This window comes from Anomaloglossus baeobatrachus, chromosome 4 (assembly GCF_048569485.1).
Source record: "Anomaloglossus baeobatrachus isolate aAnoBae1 chromosome 4, aAnoBae1.hap1, whole genome shotgun sequence".
NCBI lineage: Eukaryota > Metazoa > Chordata > Amphibia > Anura > Aromobatidae > Anomaloglossus > Anomaloglossus baeobatrachus.
The window spans coordinates 127,180,389-127,200,950 of record NC_134356.1 but is presented as its reverse complement, the minus strand read 5'-3'; the positions used below and the strand labels follow the sequence as shown (position 1 = coordinate 127,200,950).

Below are 20,562 nucleotides of genomic sequence, written 5' to 3'. Positions count from 1 at the left end.
GTGAGTATGAACGTTTATTTTTTTTATGTGCCACAGGATGCGGGCCGTATACCAGCATGGGGGTGTATAGCAGGATGGGGTGTATAGCACGATGGGGGTATATTATGAGCAGGATGGGGGTATATTATGAGCAGGATGGGGGTATATGAGCAGGATTGGGGTATATTATGAACAGGATGGGGGTATATTATGAGCAGAATGGGGGTAAATTATGAGCAGGATGGGGGTACATTATGAGCAGAATGGGGGTATATTATGAGCAGGATGGGGGTATATAGCAAGATGGGGGTATATAGCAGGATGGGGGTATATGAGCAGGTTGGGGGTATATACTATATATACAAGGCATGAGGATCATTACCAGGATGGGGTATCTTAGTAATTTGGGCACATTACCCCCATAACAGTGTCAGCAGCAGCGCCTGCCCCATAACAGTGTGTCATGACTCCATTTTTTGCTTAAAATTTTATTTTCCTATTTTCCTGCTCTAAAACCAGGGTGCGTCTTATGGTCAGGTGCGTCTTATAGTCCAAAAAATACGGTAGATTGAGTCATCAAACATACACTAGAGATCAAAATTTAGACAACACAAAAATAATATAATCTTTGAAGGTTCTTTTGTAAGGGGTACACCATGCCAGTAGAACAGTGTTTTCCAAAAGATTCAAAGTTTATCAACATAACACCTTTACTTTGCCCAAAGAGTGATGATCATAATTAGAGAACAGCAATGACTGTAGCACAGAGAAAGATTATAACTCAGTCACCAATCAGTAGGATGTGTACAGGACTTTGCTTTGAATGACCTCAGCACATCTGCGGCCACAGGACATCACTAGTCTCTCACACTGCTCTGGTGTGATTTTGGTCCATTCTTCTTCCAGTCTCTCCCACAGTTCTTTGACTGTTCTGGGTTTCTTGCCGATAATTTTGTCACCAAGGATTTTCCAGACGTTTTCTATTGGGTTTAGGTCAGGACTCTGGACGGCCATTTCATTGTTTCAATGTTTTCTGTTTAAAAGAACTGCTTTCCCTGTTTTGCTGTGTGAGGAATGCAAGTAAGGAACCACGTGTTGTTGAAGAAGGTTCTCATACACACTTGCATTCACTTTCCCTTTAGCTGTATGAGAGGTCCAACTCCTGCTGCAGAAAACAGTCCCCAAATCATGACACTTTCTCCACCACCTTTCACTGACTTCTAAACACACTTTGGGTTCAGTCTTTCCCCAGTTTGTCGATGGACATAATGTTTTCCATCAGAACCAAATAAACTAAACTTTCTTTCATAACTAAAATGAACTGTCGACCACTTCTCCTCTGTTCGAACAACATTGTCCTCACCAAAGGTGTCTAGTCTTTTGATTCTTTCTGCTAATGAGTGGTTTGGTCACAGCAGAGTGGGCTTTCAGTCCAAATGCTCTTAAACATCATAACACTGTATGACGACACAGATCCTTACCTTGTTCAGTGCTGAACTGGCGAGCAATTCCAGCTGCAGTGTTGAAACAATTACCCCTGGAGATTCTCTGCATTATCCTGTCCTCTCTTGCATTTGTCTTTTGAAGGTGACCAGTTTTCTAATTTTTATCTCCCGTGTACGTCACGTCTAAACTTTAGATTGGTAAGAAAATGAAAGTGGTTGTCCACTACTAGGACAAGCCCTTCTGATTCCACGTTTCTCCCAGGTAAGATAAACCTTATACTCACCTCCCGTACCGACGTCTTTAGAGCGGTCTACATGCTGTCGGTGCCAATGCTCATGTGGGGTTTTGACATCATGAGAGCCCCGTGTCCAATCAGCACCAGCTACCTTCTCGCCACCTTCGGACCAAACGAACACTCAACAGGAAGTGTATGCAGCCAACACGCTCACTTCCTGTTGATTAACTCGTTCGGTCCGAAGGCGAGGTGACAGAAGCATCTTTTTCATAGTATTGCATTGTAGTTAATTTTCTCACCAATCTAAAGTTTAGATGTGATGTATGGTTGATGACTCAATCTATGTCCGGATACTCTCATGCCCTTTTTCAAAACATGTACTACTTATACAGTATGTCTGCTGTTAGTATGCACCATATATGTGGTTTGTCCCTGAGGAAGGAGTTGGATAACTCTGAAACACGTAGGATCTAATAAATCGCACTGAAGGAATTTGATATCGCCGTCTATTCACCATGCAGTGACTATCTGACCTTTTCCACATTCATCATTTATATTTATCTCTAATGGTTTACAGCAGCCACACTTTTTATATAGTTGTGTGTCACACAATTATTACAAGTGAACATCACCAAATTTCTCGCTCATTTAATCTCCTCAAAAGACCCTATTGTGCGTCTTTTTTTTAGTTCTCATGGTTGAAAGTGTTGGCAACCTTGAAATTCTTCCAGAAAATGAAGAATTTCTCATAGAAAAAAATTGTAACTACATGTTTTGTTACACATGTATTTCCTTTGTGTGCATCGGAACAACACAAAAACAGAAAAAAAGCAAATTGGATGTAATTTCACAGAGAACCCCAAAATGGGCTGGACCAGATTGTTGGCGCCTTTCCAAAATTGTGGGTAAATAACTTTGCTTCAAGTTGACTTAATCTTTGCATTGTGTGTGCCACACCTAAGCAAGGTGAACAAAAAGAGAAGAGAACGGTCTGAGTATACAAGAACCAAAATTGTTAAAAAAAATAAAATAATCTCAAAGTTACAAGTTCATCTCCAGAGATATTGATGTTCCTTTGTCCACAGTGCACAACATAAAAAAATGTACAACCCATGGCACTGTAGCTAATCTCCCTGGACACGGACGGTGAGTAAATTAACAAAAGGTTGCAACGCAGGATAGTCCGGATGGTGGATAAGCAGCCCCAATTAAGTTGCAAAGAAATACAAGCTGTTCTGCAAGCTCAGGGTACATCAGTTTCAGCACGAATTATCGGTCGACATTTGAATGAACTCAAATGCTATAGCAGGAGACCCAGGAGGACCACACTGCTGACACAGAGACATAAAAAAGCTAGACTTTAGTTTGCCAAAATCCTTCTGGGAAAGGGCTTGTGGAAAGATAAGGCTAAGGGGCACTTTGCACACTACGACATCACAAGCCGATGCTTGCGATGCCGAGCACAATAGTCCCCACCCCCGTCGCAGCTGCGATATCGTGGTGATAGCTGGCGTAGGGAACATTATCGCTACGCCAGCTTCACATCCACTCACCTGCCCTGCGACGTCGCTTTGGCCGGCGACCCGCCTCCTTATTAAGGGGGCGGGTCGTGCGGCGTCATAGCGACGTCACACGGCAGGCGGCCAATAGAAGCGGAGGGGCGGAGATGAGCGGGACGTAAACATCCCGCCCACCTCCTTCCTTCCGCATAGCTGGCGTGAGCCGCAGGACGCAGGTAGGAGATGTTCCTCGCTCCTGCGGCTTCACACACAGCGATGTGTGATTCCGCTGGAACAAGGAACAACATCGTAACATCGGTCATTTCCAAATTATGGAAATGACCGACGCTACACCGATGATACGATTACGACGCTTTTGCGCTCGTTAATCATATCAAAAAGGCTTTACACACTACGACATCGCCTGCGACGCCGGTGTGCGTCACTTTCAATTTGACCCTACTGACATCGCACCTGCGATGTCGTAGTGTGCAAAGTGCCCCTAAGATAGAACTTTTTGGTAAAGCACATCATTCTACTGTTTAACAAAAAAATGGAATGAGTCCTACAAAGACATAGTACCTACAGTCAAATATGGTAGAGGATCAAAGATGTTTTGGGGTTGTTTTGCTGCCTCTTGCACTGGGTGCCCTGATTGTGTGCAAGGTATCATGAAATCTGAAGATTACCAAAGGATTATGAGTCGCAATCTAGTGGCCAGTGTCAGAAAGCTGGGTTTGCATCCTAGGTTATAGATCTTCCAGCAGGACAATGACCCCAAATATACTTCAAGAAGACCCCAGAAATGAATGGAAAAAAAGCGCTGGACAGTTCTAAAGTGAGAGTGTGACGCCCTGGACTTTTCGGGTTCTGCACAATCTGCTCTCCTTGTGCAGGACTCAAACCCCCATGGTTCTGGAGACCTAACCTGCAGTACTGCCTCCACCAGCATTCACAAATCCTAGATACATCTTGCACCACACCTGTCAGGCACACCAGTGGGCTGCTTAAGCAGGAATAGATCCGCCCACCTAGGGGTCAGACAGGGAGGTGGGAGGTGTCAAGTTGAGTCGAGTAGTAACCCTCGAGCTGTGAGGAGCTCTGAGAAAGGTGGGAGTTGTAGCTCCCTGGGTAGAAGCAGACTAGGTCGCAGATGGTGGTCTGGACCTAGAGGAGTCGGACCCCCAGTCGCAGGGGATTGAGGCTAGGTGCCTGGAACCCGTCAAGGAGGACGGTCAGCAGCCTGGTCCTATCACCGTTCCGGGGCCGAAGGCGCATCGGGGTACATGGACCTTAGGTCGGGGAGAAGCTTCCAGCGACCTGGCAATTAACCTGCGGAGGACAGGGTTTTTATGGACTATTCCCACCAAGCTCAGAGATCGGGGGCACTAGCGCAACGAGGGGGATAGGGCTTTCCTAGCAAGGGTCCCACTGAAATCCCAAGCGCGAGCTGCTGAGTGCAGACTTCCTCACTTAGCTACAGTGGGGAGGGGGGCCTGGAAAGCTCCAAGCTACCAGGCCACAACGGTCAATCTAAATTGGTGCCAGGAGGCAAGTACAGACCACCAGGCAGTGCTGCAGGGGACTGGACCCGGACGAGCTCCCCTCGAGAGGCAAAGGCAGTCAGAGACTTGCTTTACCCTGTTGGTAGCGTCTGCTTCATTGCACCATCCAGAGTCCCGGGGCCTACACCTACCCGTGGAGGGTAACGTCATCTTGCTGCCCCACTCCATCACCCTGGGTACTCCCAACGGCAGCGGCGGTACTCCCAGTTACCATACACCACGAGTGGCGTCACGAACTATATCTGTCCCCTGTAAATAACCCCCTTCATTTGAGTGTGGCCCCTAGCCCCTGGGACCGGAGACTCTTGAGCCACGAGTAATCACGACCTCCGGATCCAAGCGGTTCGATCCGCTGCAGGGGCGGCACAGGAGCAATGAGTACGGATCTAAATCCCATTGAACACCTTTGGAGAGATTTTAAAATTGCTGTTGGGGGAAGGCCCCCATCAAATATGAGAGACCTGGAGCAGTTTGCAAAAGAAGAGTAGTCAAAAGTTCCAGTAGAGAGGTGTAAGAAGCTTGTTGATGGCTATAGGAAGTGATTGCAGTTATTTATTCCAAAGGGTGTGCAAACAAATATGAAGTTGAGGGAGGTAACTGTTTTGTCCGGTACATTTTTGCAGAATTGTATATTACCTCTAATTTGCCTTCTTTCTTGCTTTTTTTTTTTTAATGATTCAATGCACACAAAGGAAATAAATGTGTATAACAAAACATGTAAATGGAATAACTTTCTGGGAGAAATACCTCACTTTTTAGAACAATTTTAAGGGTGCCGATACTTTTGCCCATGACTGTATATTTATATCCCTGTAATTATCTTTTTCTCTCTCCATCTATGAATATAATTGGATAATAACATGAGCTGGATGTATGGATGGGTGGATATGTGATAATTAGTGATGGGTGAATAGTAACTATTCATGCTCGGATAATGGTTACCGAACACCGAGTACTATTCCAGTATTGGTCACCACAAGAGCAATGCTCGGGTCCGGAGACTTCCATTAGGTTCGTTATTGGTGATGAATGCCGGAATAGCACTTTGGCATTCGTTATTAATAATCTGAACATGAATATTTACTATTCACTCCTCACTAATGATAAGATAATAGATAATGACACATATAGAGATGGATAATAAGATAAGAGATAGGTGGATAGACGGGTCCATGTAATTACCCATCCACCCATGTAGAGAATTGCATAAACATATATGAGAGGGAGCTGATAATGGCAGACAGTGACAGGCACACACATTCCCGGGGCTGGTGACTGACCTCGGTGACCACCGTGCTGCGGTACAGGTCCTGGGCATAGTGCCAGCCGTCCACACACTTCTCCTTCTGGATGGCGCTGACATTGACGTCCACCCCAGGGATGAGCCCCAGGGCTGAGTAGTTGCTCATGGCGTCCAGCCTGTACCTCCAGCACCTGCTCTCCACCTGCTGCCCGTCCCGCTCCTCCCAGGGGATGCTCACATTCCGCCAAGCCTGGCTCAGGTTGGCACTGTCGGGCACCAGGCACCGGTGCTCGGGGGTGGCAGCAAGAAACATGACAGACATCCCATTGAAGCCATTGGGGATGGTGCTGGCGCTGAGCAGGAAGAAGATGGTCAGCTGGAAGGGTCCCCAGTCCCCCAGGAAAGAGGTGGCCTCATCATAGTCGCGCATGGCTGGAACAGGGCGGCTCGGGGAGAGCAGCGGGGCACTGGGGACGGAGCGGCGGCCGCGCTCGCCTCATGTTGTTATGGTTAGTGCCCGCCCGGGAGGCGGGAGGTGAAGGGCGGGGTCACACGGGCTCGGGACTCCCTCACCGGCTGCTCTGTGCAGTGTCAGCCGTACCCCCGCCGCTGCACCGTCACCTATCACCGCACGGATATCTGCACTCACTGTCTGCTCTCCTCCTCCTCAGGGTGGGCACAGCTGGCACATACCTCCCCCTGCCCCAGTGACACAGCACATTCAGCTCAGTACTGAGCCCGGACAGACGACAACACCGCCATCTCCTGTGCGAGCGATATGTGACAGCACTCACTGCTGGAGTCACACTGTCCCCCTGATGTATATAATGTGTAGTGTAGTCACATTGTCCCCCTGATGTATATAATGTGTAATGTGGTCACACTGTCCCCCTGATGTATATAATGTGTAGTGTAGTCACACTGTCCCCCTGATGTATATAATGTGTAGTGTAGTCACACTGTCCCCCTGATGTATATAATGTGTAGTGTAGTCACATTATCCCCCTGATGTATATAATGTGTAGTGTAGTCACATTGTCCCCCTGATGTATATAATGTGTAGTGTAGTCACATTGTCACCCTGATGTATATAATGTGTAGTGTAGTCACACTGTCCCCCTGATGTATATAATGTGTAGTGTAGTCACATTGTCCCCCTGATGTATATAATGTGTAGTGTAGTCACACTGTCCCCCTGATGTATATAATGTGTAGTGTAGTCACATTGTCCCCCTGATGTATATAATGTGCAGTGTAGTCACATTGTCCCCCTGATGTATATAATGTGTAGTGTAGTCACACTGTCCCCCTGATGTATATAATGTGTAGTGTAGTCACATTATCCCCCTGATGTATATAATGTGTAGTGTAGTCACACTGTCCCCCTGATGTATATAATGTGTAGTGTAGTCACATTGTCCCCCTGATGTATATAATGTGTAGTGTAGTCACACTGTCCCCCTGATGTATATAATGTGTAGTGTAGTCACATTGTCCCCCTGATGTATATAATGTGTAATGTGGTCACACTGTCCCCCTGATGTATATAATGTGTAGTGTAGTCACACTGTCCCCCTGATGTATATAATGTATAATGTAGTCACACTGTCCCCCTGATGTATATAATGTGTAGTGTAGTCACACTGTCCCCCTGATGTATATAATGTGTAGTGTAGTCACATTGTCCCCCTGATGTATATAATGTGTAGTGTAGTCACACTGTCCCCCTGATGTATATAATGTATAATGTAGTCACATTATCCCCCTGATGTATATAATGTGTAGTGTAGTCACACTGTCCCCCTGATGTATATAATGTGTAGTGTAGTCACACTGTCCCCCTGATGTATATAATGTGTAGTGTAGTCACACTGTCCCCCTGATGTATATAATGTGTAGTGTAGTCACACTGTCCCCCTGATGTATATAATGTGTAGTGTAGTCACATTATCCCCCTGATGTATATAATGTGTAGTGTAGTCACACTGTCCCCCTGATGTATATAATGTGTAGTGTAGTCACACTGTCCCCCTGATGTATATAATGTGTAGTGTAGTCACATTGTCCCCCTGATGTATATAATGTGTAATGTGGTCACACTGTCCCCCTGATGTATATAATGTGTAGTGTAGTCACACTGTCCCCCTGATGTATATAATGTATAATGTAGTCACACTGTCCCCCTGATGTATATAATGTGTAGTGTAGTCACACTGTCCCCCTGATGTATATAATGTGTAGTGTAGTCACATTATCCCCCTGATGTATATAATGTGTAGTGTAGTCACACTGTCCCCCTGATGTATATAATGTATAATGTAGTCACATTATCCCCCTGATGTATATAATGTGTAGTGTAGTCACACTGTCCCCCTGATGTATATAATGTGTAGTGTAGTCACACTGTCCCCCTGATGTATATAATGTGTAGTGTAGTCACATTGTCATCCTGATGTATATAATGTGTAGTGTAGTCACATTGTCCCCCTGATGTATATAATGTGTAGTGTAGTCACACTGTCCCCCTGATGTATATAATGTGTAGTGTAGTCACATTATCCCCCTGATGTATATAATGTGTAGTGTAGTCACATTGTCCCCCTGATGTATATAATGTGTAGTGTAGTCACATTGTCCCCCTGATGTATATAATGTATAGTGTAGTCACATTGTCCCCCTGATGTATATAATGTGTAGTGTAGTCACATTGTCCCCCTGATGTATATAATGTGCAGTGTAGTCACATTGTCCCCCTGATGTATATAATGTGCAGTGTAGTCACATTGTCCCCCTGATGTATATAATGTGCAGTGTAGTCACATTGTCCCCCTGATGTATATAATGTGTAGTGTAGTCACACTGTCCCCCTGATGTATATAATGTGCAGTGTAGTCACATTGTCCCCCTGATGTATATAATGTGCAGTGTAGTCACATTGTCCCCCTGATGTATATAATGTGTAGTGTAGTCACATTGTCCCCCTGATGTATATAATGTGCAGTGTAGTCACATTGTCCCCCTGATGTATATAATGTGTAGTGTAGTCACATTGTCCCCCTGATGTATATAATGTGCAGTGTAGTCACATTGTCCCCCTGATGTATATAATGTGTAGTGTAGTCACACTGTCCCCCTGATGTATATAATGTGTAGTGTAGTCACATTGTCCCCCTGATGTATATAATGTGCAGTGTAGTCACATTGTCCCCCTGATGTATATAATGTGTAGTGTAGTCACATTGTCCCCCTGATGTATATAATGTGCAGTGTAGTCACATTGTCCCCCTGATGTATATAATGTGCAGTGTAGTCACATTGTCCCCCTGATGTATATAATGTATAGTGTAGTCACACTGTCCCCCTGATGTATATAATGTATAGTGTAGTCACATTGTCCCCCTGATGTATATAATGTGCAGTGTAGTCACATTGTCCCCCTGATGTATATAATGTGCAGTGTAGTCACATTGTCCCCCTGATGTATATAATGTGCAGTGTAGTCACATTGTCCCCCTGATGTATATAATGTGCAGTGTAGTCACATTGTCCCCCTGATGTATATAATGTGCAGTGTAGTCACATTGTCCCCCTGATGTATATAATGTGCAGTGTAGTCACACTGTCCCCCTGATGTATATAATGTATAGTGTAGTCACACTGTCCCCCTGATGTATATAATGTATAGTGTAGTCACATTGTCCCCCTGATGTATATAATGTGCAGTGTAGTCACATTGTCCCCCTGATGTATATAATGTATAATGTGGTCACACTGTCCCCCTGATGTATATAATGTGTAGTGTAGTCACATTGTCCCCCTGATGTATATAATGTATAGTATAGTCACATTGTCCCCCTGATGTATATAATGTGTAGTGTAGTCACATTGTCCCCCTGATGTATATAATGTGTAGTGTAGTCACATTGTCCCCTGATGTATATAATGTGCAGTGTAGTCACATTGTCCCCCTGATGTATATAATGTGTAGTGTAGTCACACTGTCCCCCTGATGTATATAATGTGTAGTGTAGTCACACTGTCCCCCTGATGTATATAATGTGTAGTGTAGTCACATTGTCCCCCTGATGTATATAATGTATAGTGTAGTCACATTGTCCCCCTGATGTATATAATGTGTAGTGTAGTCACATTGTCCCCCTGATGTATATAATGTGCAGTGTAGTCACATTGTCCCCCTGATGTATATAATGTGTAGTGTAGTCACATTGTCCCCCTGATGTATATAATGTGCAGTGTAGTCACATTGTCCCCCTGATGTATATAATGTGTAGTGTAGTCACATTGTCCCCCTGATGTATATAATGTGCAGTGTAGTCACATTGTCCCCCTGATGTATATAATGTGCAGTGTAGTCACATTGTCCCCCTGATGTATATAATGTGTAGTGTAGTCACACTGTCCCCCTGATGTATATAATGTGTAGTGTAGTCACATTGTCCCCCTGATGTATATAATGTGCAGTGTAGTCACATTGTCCCCCTGATGTATATAATGTGTAGTGTAGTCACACTGTCCCCCTGATGTATATAATGTGTAGTGTAGTCACATTGTCCCCCTGATGTATATAATGTGCAGTGTAGTCACATTGTCCCCCTGATGTATATAATGTGTAGTGTAGTCACATTGTCCCCCTGATGTATATAATGTGCAGTGTAGTCACATTGTCCCCCTGATGTATATAATGTGCAGTGTAGTCACATTGTCCCCCTGATGTATATAATGTATAGTGTAGTCACACTGTCCCCCTGATGTATATAATGTATAGTGTAGTCACATTGTCCCCCTGATGTATATAATGTGCAGTGTAGTCACATTGTCCCCCTGATGTATATAATGTGCAGTGTAGTCACATTGTCCCCCTGATGTATATAATGTGCAGTGTAGTCACATTGTCCCCCTGATGTATATAATGTGCAGTGTAGTCACATTGTCCCCCTGATGTATATAATGTGCAGTGTAGTCACATTGTCCCCCTGATGTATATAATGTGCAGTGTAGTCACACTGTCCCCCTGATGTATATAATGTATAGTGTAGTCACACTGTCCCCCTGATGTATATAATGTATAGTGTAGTCACATTGTCCCCCTGATGTATATAATGTGCAGTGTAGTCACATTGTCCCCCTGATGTATATAATGTATAATGTGGTCACACTGTCCCCCTGATGTATATAATGTGTAGTGTAGTCACATTGTCCCCCTGATGTATATAATGTATAGTATAGTCACATTGTCCCCCTGATGTATATAATGTGTAGTGTAGTCACATTGTCCCCCTGATGTATATAATGTGTAGTGTAGTCACATTGTCCCCCTGATGTATATAATGTGCAGTGTAGTCACATTGTCCCCCTGATGTATATAATGTATAGTGTACTCACATTGTCCCCTGATGTATATAATGTGCAGTGTAGTCACATTGTCCCCCTGATGTATATAATGTGTAGTGTAGTCACATTGTCCCCCTGATGTATATAATGTGTAGTGTAGTCACATTGTCCCCCTGATGTATATAATGTGTAGTGTAGTCACACTGTCCCCCTGATGTATATAATGTGTAGTGTAGTCACACTGTCCCCCTGATGTATATAATGTGTAGTGTAGTCACATTGTCCCCCTGATGTATATAATGTGCAGTGTAGTCACATTGTCCCCTGATGTATATAATGTGTAGTGTAGTCACATTGTCCCCCTGATGTATATAATGTGCAGTGTAGTCACATTGTCCCCCTGATGTATATAATGTGTAGTGTAGTCACATTGTCACCCTGATGTATATAATGTATAGTGTAGTCACATTGTCCCCTGATGTATATAATGTGCAGTGTAGTCACATTGTTATCCTGATGTATATAATGTGTAGTGTAGTCACATTGTCCCCCTGATGTATATAATGTGTAGTGTAGTCACATTGTCACCCTGATGTATATAATGTGTAGTGTAGTCACATTGTCACCCTGATGTATATAATGTGCAGTGTAGTCACATTGTTATCCTGATGTATATAATGTGCAGTGTAGTCACACTGTCCCCCTGATGTATATAATGTGTAGTGTAGTCACACTGTCCCCCTGATGTATATAATGTGTAGTGTAGTCACATTGTCCCCCTGATGTATATAATGTGCAGTGTAGTCACATTGTCCCCTGATGTATATAATGTGTAGTGTAGTCACATTGTCCCCCTGATGTATATAATGTGCAGTGTAGTCACATTGTCCCCCTGATGTATATAATGTGTAGTGTAGTCACATTGTCACCCTGATGTATATAATGTATAGTGTAGTCACATTGTCCCCTGATGTATATAATGTGCAGTGTAGTCACATTGTTATCCTGATGTATATAATGTGTAGTGTAGTCACATTGTCCCCCTGATGTATATAATGTGTAGTGTAGTCACATTGTCACCCTGATGTATATAATGTGTAGTGTAGTCACATTGTCACCCTGATGTATATAATGTGCAGTGTAGTCACATTGTTATCCTGATGTATATAATGTGCAGTGTAGTCACATTGTCCCCCTGATGTATATAATGTGCAGTGTAGTCACATTGTTACCCTGATGTATATAATGTGCAGTGTAGTCACATTGTTATCCTGATGTATATAATGTGTAGTGTAGTCACATTGTCCCCCTGATGTATATAATGTATAGTGTAGTCACATTGTCACCCTGATGTATATAATGTGCAGTGTAGTCACATTGTTATCCTGATGTATATAATGTGCAGTGTAGTCACATTGTCCCCCTGATGTATATAATGTGCAGTGTAGTCACATTGTTACCCTGATGTATATAATGTGCAGTGTAGTCACATTGTTATCCTGATGTATATAATGTGCAGTGTAGTCACATTGTCATCCTGATGTATATAATGTGCAGTGTAGTCACATTGTCCCCCTGATGTATGTAATGTGTAGTGTAGTCACATTGTCCCCTGATGTATATAATGTGCAGTGTAGTCACATTGTCACCCTGATGTATATAATGTGTAGTGTAGTCACATTGTCCCCCTGATGTATATAATGTGTAGTGTAGTCACATTGTCACCCTGATGTATATAATGTGCAGTGTAGTCACATTGTCACCCTGATGTATATAATGTGCAGTGTAGTCACACTGTCCCCCTGATGTATATAATGTGTAGTGTAGTCACATTGTCCCCCTGATGTATATAATGTGTAGTGTAGTCACATTGTCCCCTGATGTATATAATGTAGTCACATTGTCCCCCTGATGTATATAATGTGTAGTGTAGTCACATTGTCCCCCTGATGTATATAATGTATAGTGTAGTCACATTGTCCCCCTGATGTATATAATGTGTAGTGTTGTCACATTGTCCCCTGATGTATATAATGTATAGTGTAGTCACACTGTCCCCCTGATGTATATAATGTGTAGTGTAGTCACATTGTCCCCCTGATGTATATAATGTGTAGTGTAGTCACATTGTCCCCCTGATGTATATAATGTGTAGTGTAGTCACATTGTCCCCCTGATGTATATAATGTGCAGTGTAGTCACATTGTCCCCTGATGTATATAATGTGTAATGTAGTCACACTGTCCCCCTGATGTATATAATGTGTAGTGTAGTCACATTGTCCCCCTGATGTATATAATGTGTAGTGTAGTCACATTGTCCCCCTGATGTATATAATGTGTAGTGTTGTCACATTGTCCCCTGATGTATATAATGTATAGTGTAGTCACATTGTCACCCTGATGTATATAATGTGTAGTGTAGTCACATTGTCCCCCTGATGTATATAATGTGTAGTGTAGTCACATTGTCCCCCTGATGTATATAATGTGTAGTGTAGTCACATTGTCCCCCTGATGTATATAATGTATAGTGTAGTCACATTGTCACCCTGATGTATATAATGTGTAGTGTAGTCACACTGTCCCCCTGATGTATATAATGTGTAGTGTAGTCACACTGTCCCCCTGATGTATATAATGTGTAGTGTAGTCACATTGTCCCCCTGATGTATATAGTGTGTAGTGTAGTCACATTGTCCCCCTGATGTATATAATGTATAGTGTAGTCACATTGTCACCCTGATGTATATAATGTGTAATGTAGTCACATTGTCCCCCTGATGTATATAATGTGCAGTGTAGTCACATTGTCCCCTGATGTATATAATGTGTAATGTAGTCACACTGTCCCCCTGATGTATATAATGTATAATGTAGTCACATTGTCCCCCTGATGTATATAATGTATAATGTAGTCACACTGTCCCCCTGATGTATATAATGTGTAGTGTAGTCACATTGTCATCCTGATGTATATAATGTATAGTGTAGTCACATTGTCCCCCTGATGTATATAATGTATAGTGTAGTCACATTGTCCCCTGATGTATATAATGTGTAGTGTAGTCACATTGTCCCCCTGATGTATATAATGTGTAGTGTAGTCACATTGTCCCCCTGATGTATATAATGTATAATGTAGTCACATTGTCACCCTGATGTATATAATGTATAATGTCTAGTCACATTGTCCCCCTGATGTATATAATGTGTAGTGTAGTCACACTGTCCCCCTGATGTATATAATGTGTAGTGTAGTCACACTGTCCCCCTGATGTATATAATGTGTAGTGTAGTCACACTGTCCCCCTGATGTATATAATGTGTAGTGTAGTCACACTGCCCCCCTGATGTATATAATGTGTAGTGTAGTCACATTGTCCCCCTGATGTATATAATGTATAGTGTAGTCACATTGTCACCCTGATGTATATAATGTGTAGTGTAGTCACATTGTCCCCCTGATGTATATAATGTGCAGTGTAGTCACATTGTCCCCCTGATGTATATAATGTGTAGTGTAGTCACACTGTCCCCCTGATGTATATAATGTGTAGTGTAGTCACATTGTCACCCTGATGTATATAATGTGTAGTGTAGTCACATTGTCCCCCTGATGTATATAATGTGCAGTGTAGTCACATTGTCCCCCTGATGTATATAATGTGTAGTGTAGTCACATTGTCCCCCTGATGTATATAATGTATAGTGTAGTCACATTGTCACCCTGATGTATATAATGTATAGTGTAGTCACATTGTCACCCTGATGTATATAATGTGTAGTGTAGTCACATTGTCCCCCTGATGTATATAATGTGTAGTGTAGTCACATTGTCCCCCTGATGTATATAATGTATAGTGTAGTCACATTGTCCCCCTGATGTATATAATGTGTAGTGTAGTCACACTGTCCCCCTGATGTATATAATGTGCAGTGTAGTCACATTGTCCCCCTGATGTATATAATGTGTAGTGTAGTCACATTGTCCCCCTGATGTATATAATGTGTAGTGTAGTCACATTGTCACCCTGATGTATATAATGTGTAGTGTAGTCACATTGTCCCCCTGATGTATATAATGTATAGTGTAGTCACATTGTCCCCCTGATGTATATAATGTGTAGTGTAGTCACATTGTCCCCCTGATGTATATAATGTATAGTGTAGTCACATTGTCCCCCTGATGTATATAATGTGTAGTGTAGTCACATTGTCCCCCTGATGTATATAATGTATAGTGTAGTCACATTGTCACCCTGATGTATATAATGTGTAGTGTAGTCACATTGTCCCCCTGATGTATATAATGTGTAGTGTAGTCACATTGTCCCCCTGATGTATATAATGTGTAGTGTAGTCACACTGTCCCCCTGATGTATATAATGTGCAGTGTAGTCACATTGTCCCCCTGATGTATATAATGTGCAGTGTAGTCACATTGTCACCCTGATGTATATAATGTGTAGTGTAGTCACATTGTTCCCCTGATGTATATAATGTGCAGTGTAGTCACATTGTCCCCCTGATGTATATAATGTGTAGTGTAGTCACATTGTCCCCCTGATGTATATAATGTATAGTGTAGTCACATTGTCACCCTGATGTATATAATGTATAGTGTAGTCACATTGTCACCCTGATGTATATAATGTGTAGTGTAGTCACATTGTCCCCCTGATGTATATAATGTGTAGTGTAGTCACATTGTCCCCCTGATGTATATAATGTATAGTGTAGTCACATTGTCCCCCTGATGTATATAATGTGTAGTGTAGTCACACTGTCCCCCTGATGTATATAATGTGCAGTGTAGTCACATTGTCCCCCTGATGTATATAATGTGTAGTGTAGTCACATTGTCCCCCTGATGTATATAATGTGTAGTGTAGTCACATTGTCACCCTGATGTATATAATGTGTAGTGTAGTCACATTGTCCCCCTGATGTATATAATGTATAGTGTAGTCACATTGTCCCCCTGATGTATATAATGTGTAGTGTAGTCACATTGTCCCCCTGATGTATATAATGTATAGTGTAGTCACATTGTCCCCCTGATGTATATAATGTGTAGTGTAGTCACATTGTCCCCCTGATGTATATAATGTATAGTGTAGTCACATTGTCACCCTGATGTATATAATGTGTAGTGTAGTCACATTGTCCCCCTGATGTATATAATGTGTAGTGTAGTCACATTGTCCCCCTGATGTATATAATGTGTAGTGTAGTCACACTGTCCCCCTGATGTATATAATGTGTAGTGTAGTCACACTGTCCCCCTGATGTATATAATGTGTAGTGTAGTCACATTGTCCCCCTGATGTATATAATGTGTAGTGTAGTCACATTGTCCCCCTGATGTATATAATGTGTAGTGTAGTCACACTGTCCCCCTGATGTATATAATGTGCAGTGTAGTCACATTGTCCCCCTGATGTATATAATGTGTAGTGTAGTCACACTGTCCCCCTGATGTATATAATGTGCAGTGTAGTCACATTGTCCCCCTGATGTATATAATGTGTAGTGTAGTCACATTGTCCCCCTGATGTATATAATGTATAGTGTAGTCAAATTGTCACCCTGATGTATATAATGTGTAGTGTAGTCACATTGTCCCCCTGATGTATATAATGTGTAGTGTAGTCACATTGTCATCCTGATGTATATACTGTGTAGTGTAGTCACATTGTCCCCCTGATGTATATAATGTGTAGTGTAGTCACATTGTCACCCTGATGTATATAATGTGCAGTGTAGTCACATTGTCCCCCTGATGTATATAATGTGTAGTGTAGTCACACTGTCCCCCTGATGTATATAATGTGTAGTGTAGTCACACTGTCCCCCTGATGTATATAATGTGTAGTGTAGTCACATTGTACCCCTGATGTATATAATGTGCAGTGTAGTCACATTGTCCCCCTGATGTATATAATGTGTAGTGTAGTCACATTGTCCCCCTGATGTATATAATGTATAGTGTAGTCACATTGTCACCCTGATGTATGTAATGTGTAGTGTAGTCACATTGTCCCCCTGATGTATATAATGTATAGTGTAGTCACATTGTCCCCCTGATGTATATAATGTGTAGTGTAGTCACATTGTCCCCCTGATGTATATAATGTATAGTGTAGTCACATTGTCACCCTGATGTATATAATGTATAGTGTAGTCACATTGTCACCCTGATGTATATAATGTGTAGTGTAGTCACATTGTCCCCCTGATGTATATAATGTGTAGTGTAGTCACATTGTCCCCCTGATGTATATAATGTATAGTGTAGTCACATTGTCCCCCTGATGTATATAATGTATAGTGTAGTCACACTGTCCCCCTGATGTATATAATGGCAGGCACGATACTGCTTAAGGAACGTGTCTCTGACTGTGGAGCCCACCTGACCAATCCTAAAGGAAGCAAGGGTCGTGCCCATATCCCCTCTTTCCACCATTCCCTAGGTGAGCCACTAATTGGGATGCCCAGCTGACCAACAGGATCACAAGGGAAAGGGGGGTCCAGCCACACCTACAAGGGTTAAATTCAGTGCCCGGGGTCAGTGACTTCCTCTTTCCCTCTGGCTGCCCCCCTAGAAGCTTTTGTTCCTGAGGACCCCATGGAGGCTATTGTCATGGCTGACTCCCTGATGGAGGCCCTGCGGCAGAGAGCGGCACAGGAAGGTGAGCACTGGCTACAAGCCCTTATTTCTGGCCTCAGCGCTCCCCTCCCTGCGCCCTCTCCGGCTTCTCAGGGAATACTATCCATCCCTGGGACTCCGTCCACCGCAGCCCCTCCGGACCTCCCCATAGATCAGTATGCCCAGGCCTCAGCCTCACTGGCCCCCACCGCAGCCCCTCCGGACCTCCCCATAGATCAGCCCGAGTGCTCGTTAGCCTCCCCCGCAGCCCCACACTCCAGCACTAGCTCCCCCGGGATCCCAGCCACATATCCTACGTCCTTCCAGCCGGTCACTAGCCCCCTGCACACGCAGCTCTCAGCCCAAACCAAGCCTGGGGAGCTGCCGGCCCAGGGAGACAGACGCTCCCAGCGCTGCTCTCGCCCCCCACAGCGCCTCCGGGTCACCGGTGAACCTCTGCATCACCGGCGCCGGACAGCACAAGCTGTGCCCCACGTGCAAGCGCCCCGCCCCCTCCAGAGATCCAGAGCCAGGAGACAAGTCACCGCCTCCTCTTCCAGGCCGAGCGTCCTGGCTCCGCCCACCATGCAGCATCATTCCCGGGCACCGCCCACTCCCCTGTTGCAATGCCAGCAGGCGAGCACCTCCCCTCCTACAGGCTCCGCCCCTCCAGCAGGCTCCAGTGTGATGCCTACACAGGAAGCGGAGATCACCAGTGTAATGTCCACAGCTGCGGGTTCCTCTGCTCGGTCTCTCCTGACCGAACAGAGCTCCCTGCAGCAGGGCTATAACGTTACACACAGTGACAGTGCACCAATCACCACTGACACACACACATCATCACCACTAACAGCCCCCCCTCACACAGCCCCTACCAGACATACAATGCCCCCTATACTCCTGCCCCCCAGCAATGCTCAGCACACCAGTAACCACGTAATCCCCACTAACTCTCCACAATCAGTGCACATCCCAACATTAACCAGCGGAAACCACTTAGTTACTGCACATAACCCGCCCTGCGAAATGATTAATACACGTTATAATGTCCCCTCGGTCGCCCCCCAGCACACCCATAGCCACAGCAGGCGCAGGCATAGGCGCGGCAGGTCCTCCCCAACCTCCTCCGACAAGTCCCGACGCCATTCCCCACATCCCTCTAGAAGGCGATCCCCACATTACCATCGGAGACGCAGCTCCCATAGGAGCCGCCACAGATCGCAGTCCTCTAGATGGCGTTCCCCATCATCATCATCACAATGGTCCGACAAATCCGAGAGTCCCACTAGACTAGCCAGGCCTCTCGACCGACGCCAGCGGTCACGAGCCGCATCCATGGCTGTCAGCCAGGGAGACCGGTCATCTCCCAGGGCGCCCGGCGAAATTTACCAGACCATCATCCAAGCAGGAGTCCCTCCAGCACCCGGAGTCGCTCCTCTAGCCATCATCCCAGCGGGAGCCGGGGTCCCTCCATCACCTGGAGTCGCTCCTCTAGCCATCAACCCAGCGGTAGCCGGAGTCCCTCCATCACCTGGAGTCGCTCCTCTAGCCATCATCCCAGCGGTAGCCGGAGTCCCTCCATCACCTGGAGTCGCTCCTCTGTCCGTCAATAGAGTGGGAGCCGGGGTCCCTCCATCACCTGGAGTCGTTCTTCCTGCATCACACATCGGTGAGTTCTCCGAGGCCAATGCACACGACACTGTACATAATATCGGGCATAACGCAATGGGGAACGAGCTAGCGTCAACCATTAAGGCATTAATTCAACAGCTGACGCGCTCTCGCGCTACACCAGAAGATAAAGCGACACCTCAGCTAGCGAGCCTTCACAAGGACGCATTCTTCTGCGGAATTAGCCCCCTAGGTGCGCACATAGATCAGGAGACAAGAGACAAAATCTGGAACAATGACTATATTGACATATGGTCCTTATTATCCCCCAACCAACTGACTATAGATAAAGAAAGGAGGACAAACGACCGTTCATACGACAGAAATAGACCGAAAATAGCGCAGACGATGAATAATTGGCTACAGGCTTTCGCAGTCTTAGGCTGTATTATGGGCCAGAAGCATCCGGAACGCTGCTCCGAGCTCTATATATATCAGGATCTGATATATAACTCATACAAGGCCCATGGCGGGTCAGCCTGGCGGCGGTATGACGAGGAGTTCCGCAGGCGGCTGGCCCTGCAACCCAGCCTAGGCTGGGGAGTTAAAGCAACAGACGTATGGTTACGACTGATGCTGTCACAGAAGCAGCCCCCCTTTTCATCTACGACCACTAGCTACCCCGCAGCCCAACACTCAGTGGTCGTGCGAAAAAACGGGCCCTGCTGGCAATTTAATGAGGGAAATTGCCGTTTCCACGCGTCGTGCAGATACAGACACGACTGCTCTGCTTGTGGAGGAGGACACCCAGCAGCAAGGTGTACCCGTCCAGCAATCAGGGTGCCTACAAGGCAGAACCCCGGTGAGCGTAACCGCAATGGCCCCCTGGTTAAACCTCCACCCTAATAAAGAAGCTGCAAGGCAATTGCACTCCGGCTTTACACACGGTTTTATTATCCCCTTCAAACCTAATAGAACACC

At 44.7% G+C, this 20,562-nt stretch overlaps 1 protein-coding gene across 1 annotated transcript in view; it reads right to left on the bottom strand.

The window, feature by feature from the left end:
- Positions 1–6,622, bottom strand: part of LOC142303290 (solute carrier family 22 member 4-like) — a 133,784-nt gene extending 127,162 nt beyond the window's left edge. Inside the window, exon 1 of the mRNA XM_075344538.1 lies at positions 6,005–6,622. Coding sequence (XP_075200653.1) covers positions 6,005–6,397 — 393 coding nt within the window. The 5' untranslated portion in view covers positions 6,398–6,622. The remainder of the gene's footprint in view (positions 1–6,004) is intronic.
- Between the last annotated feature and the right edge of the window lie 13,940 nt (positions 6,623–20,562).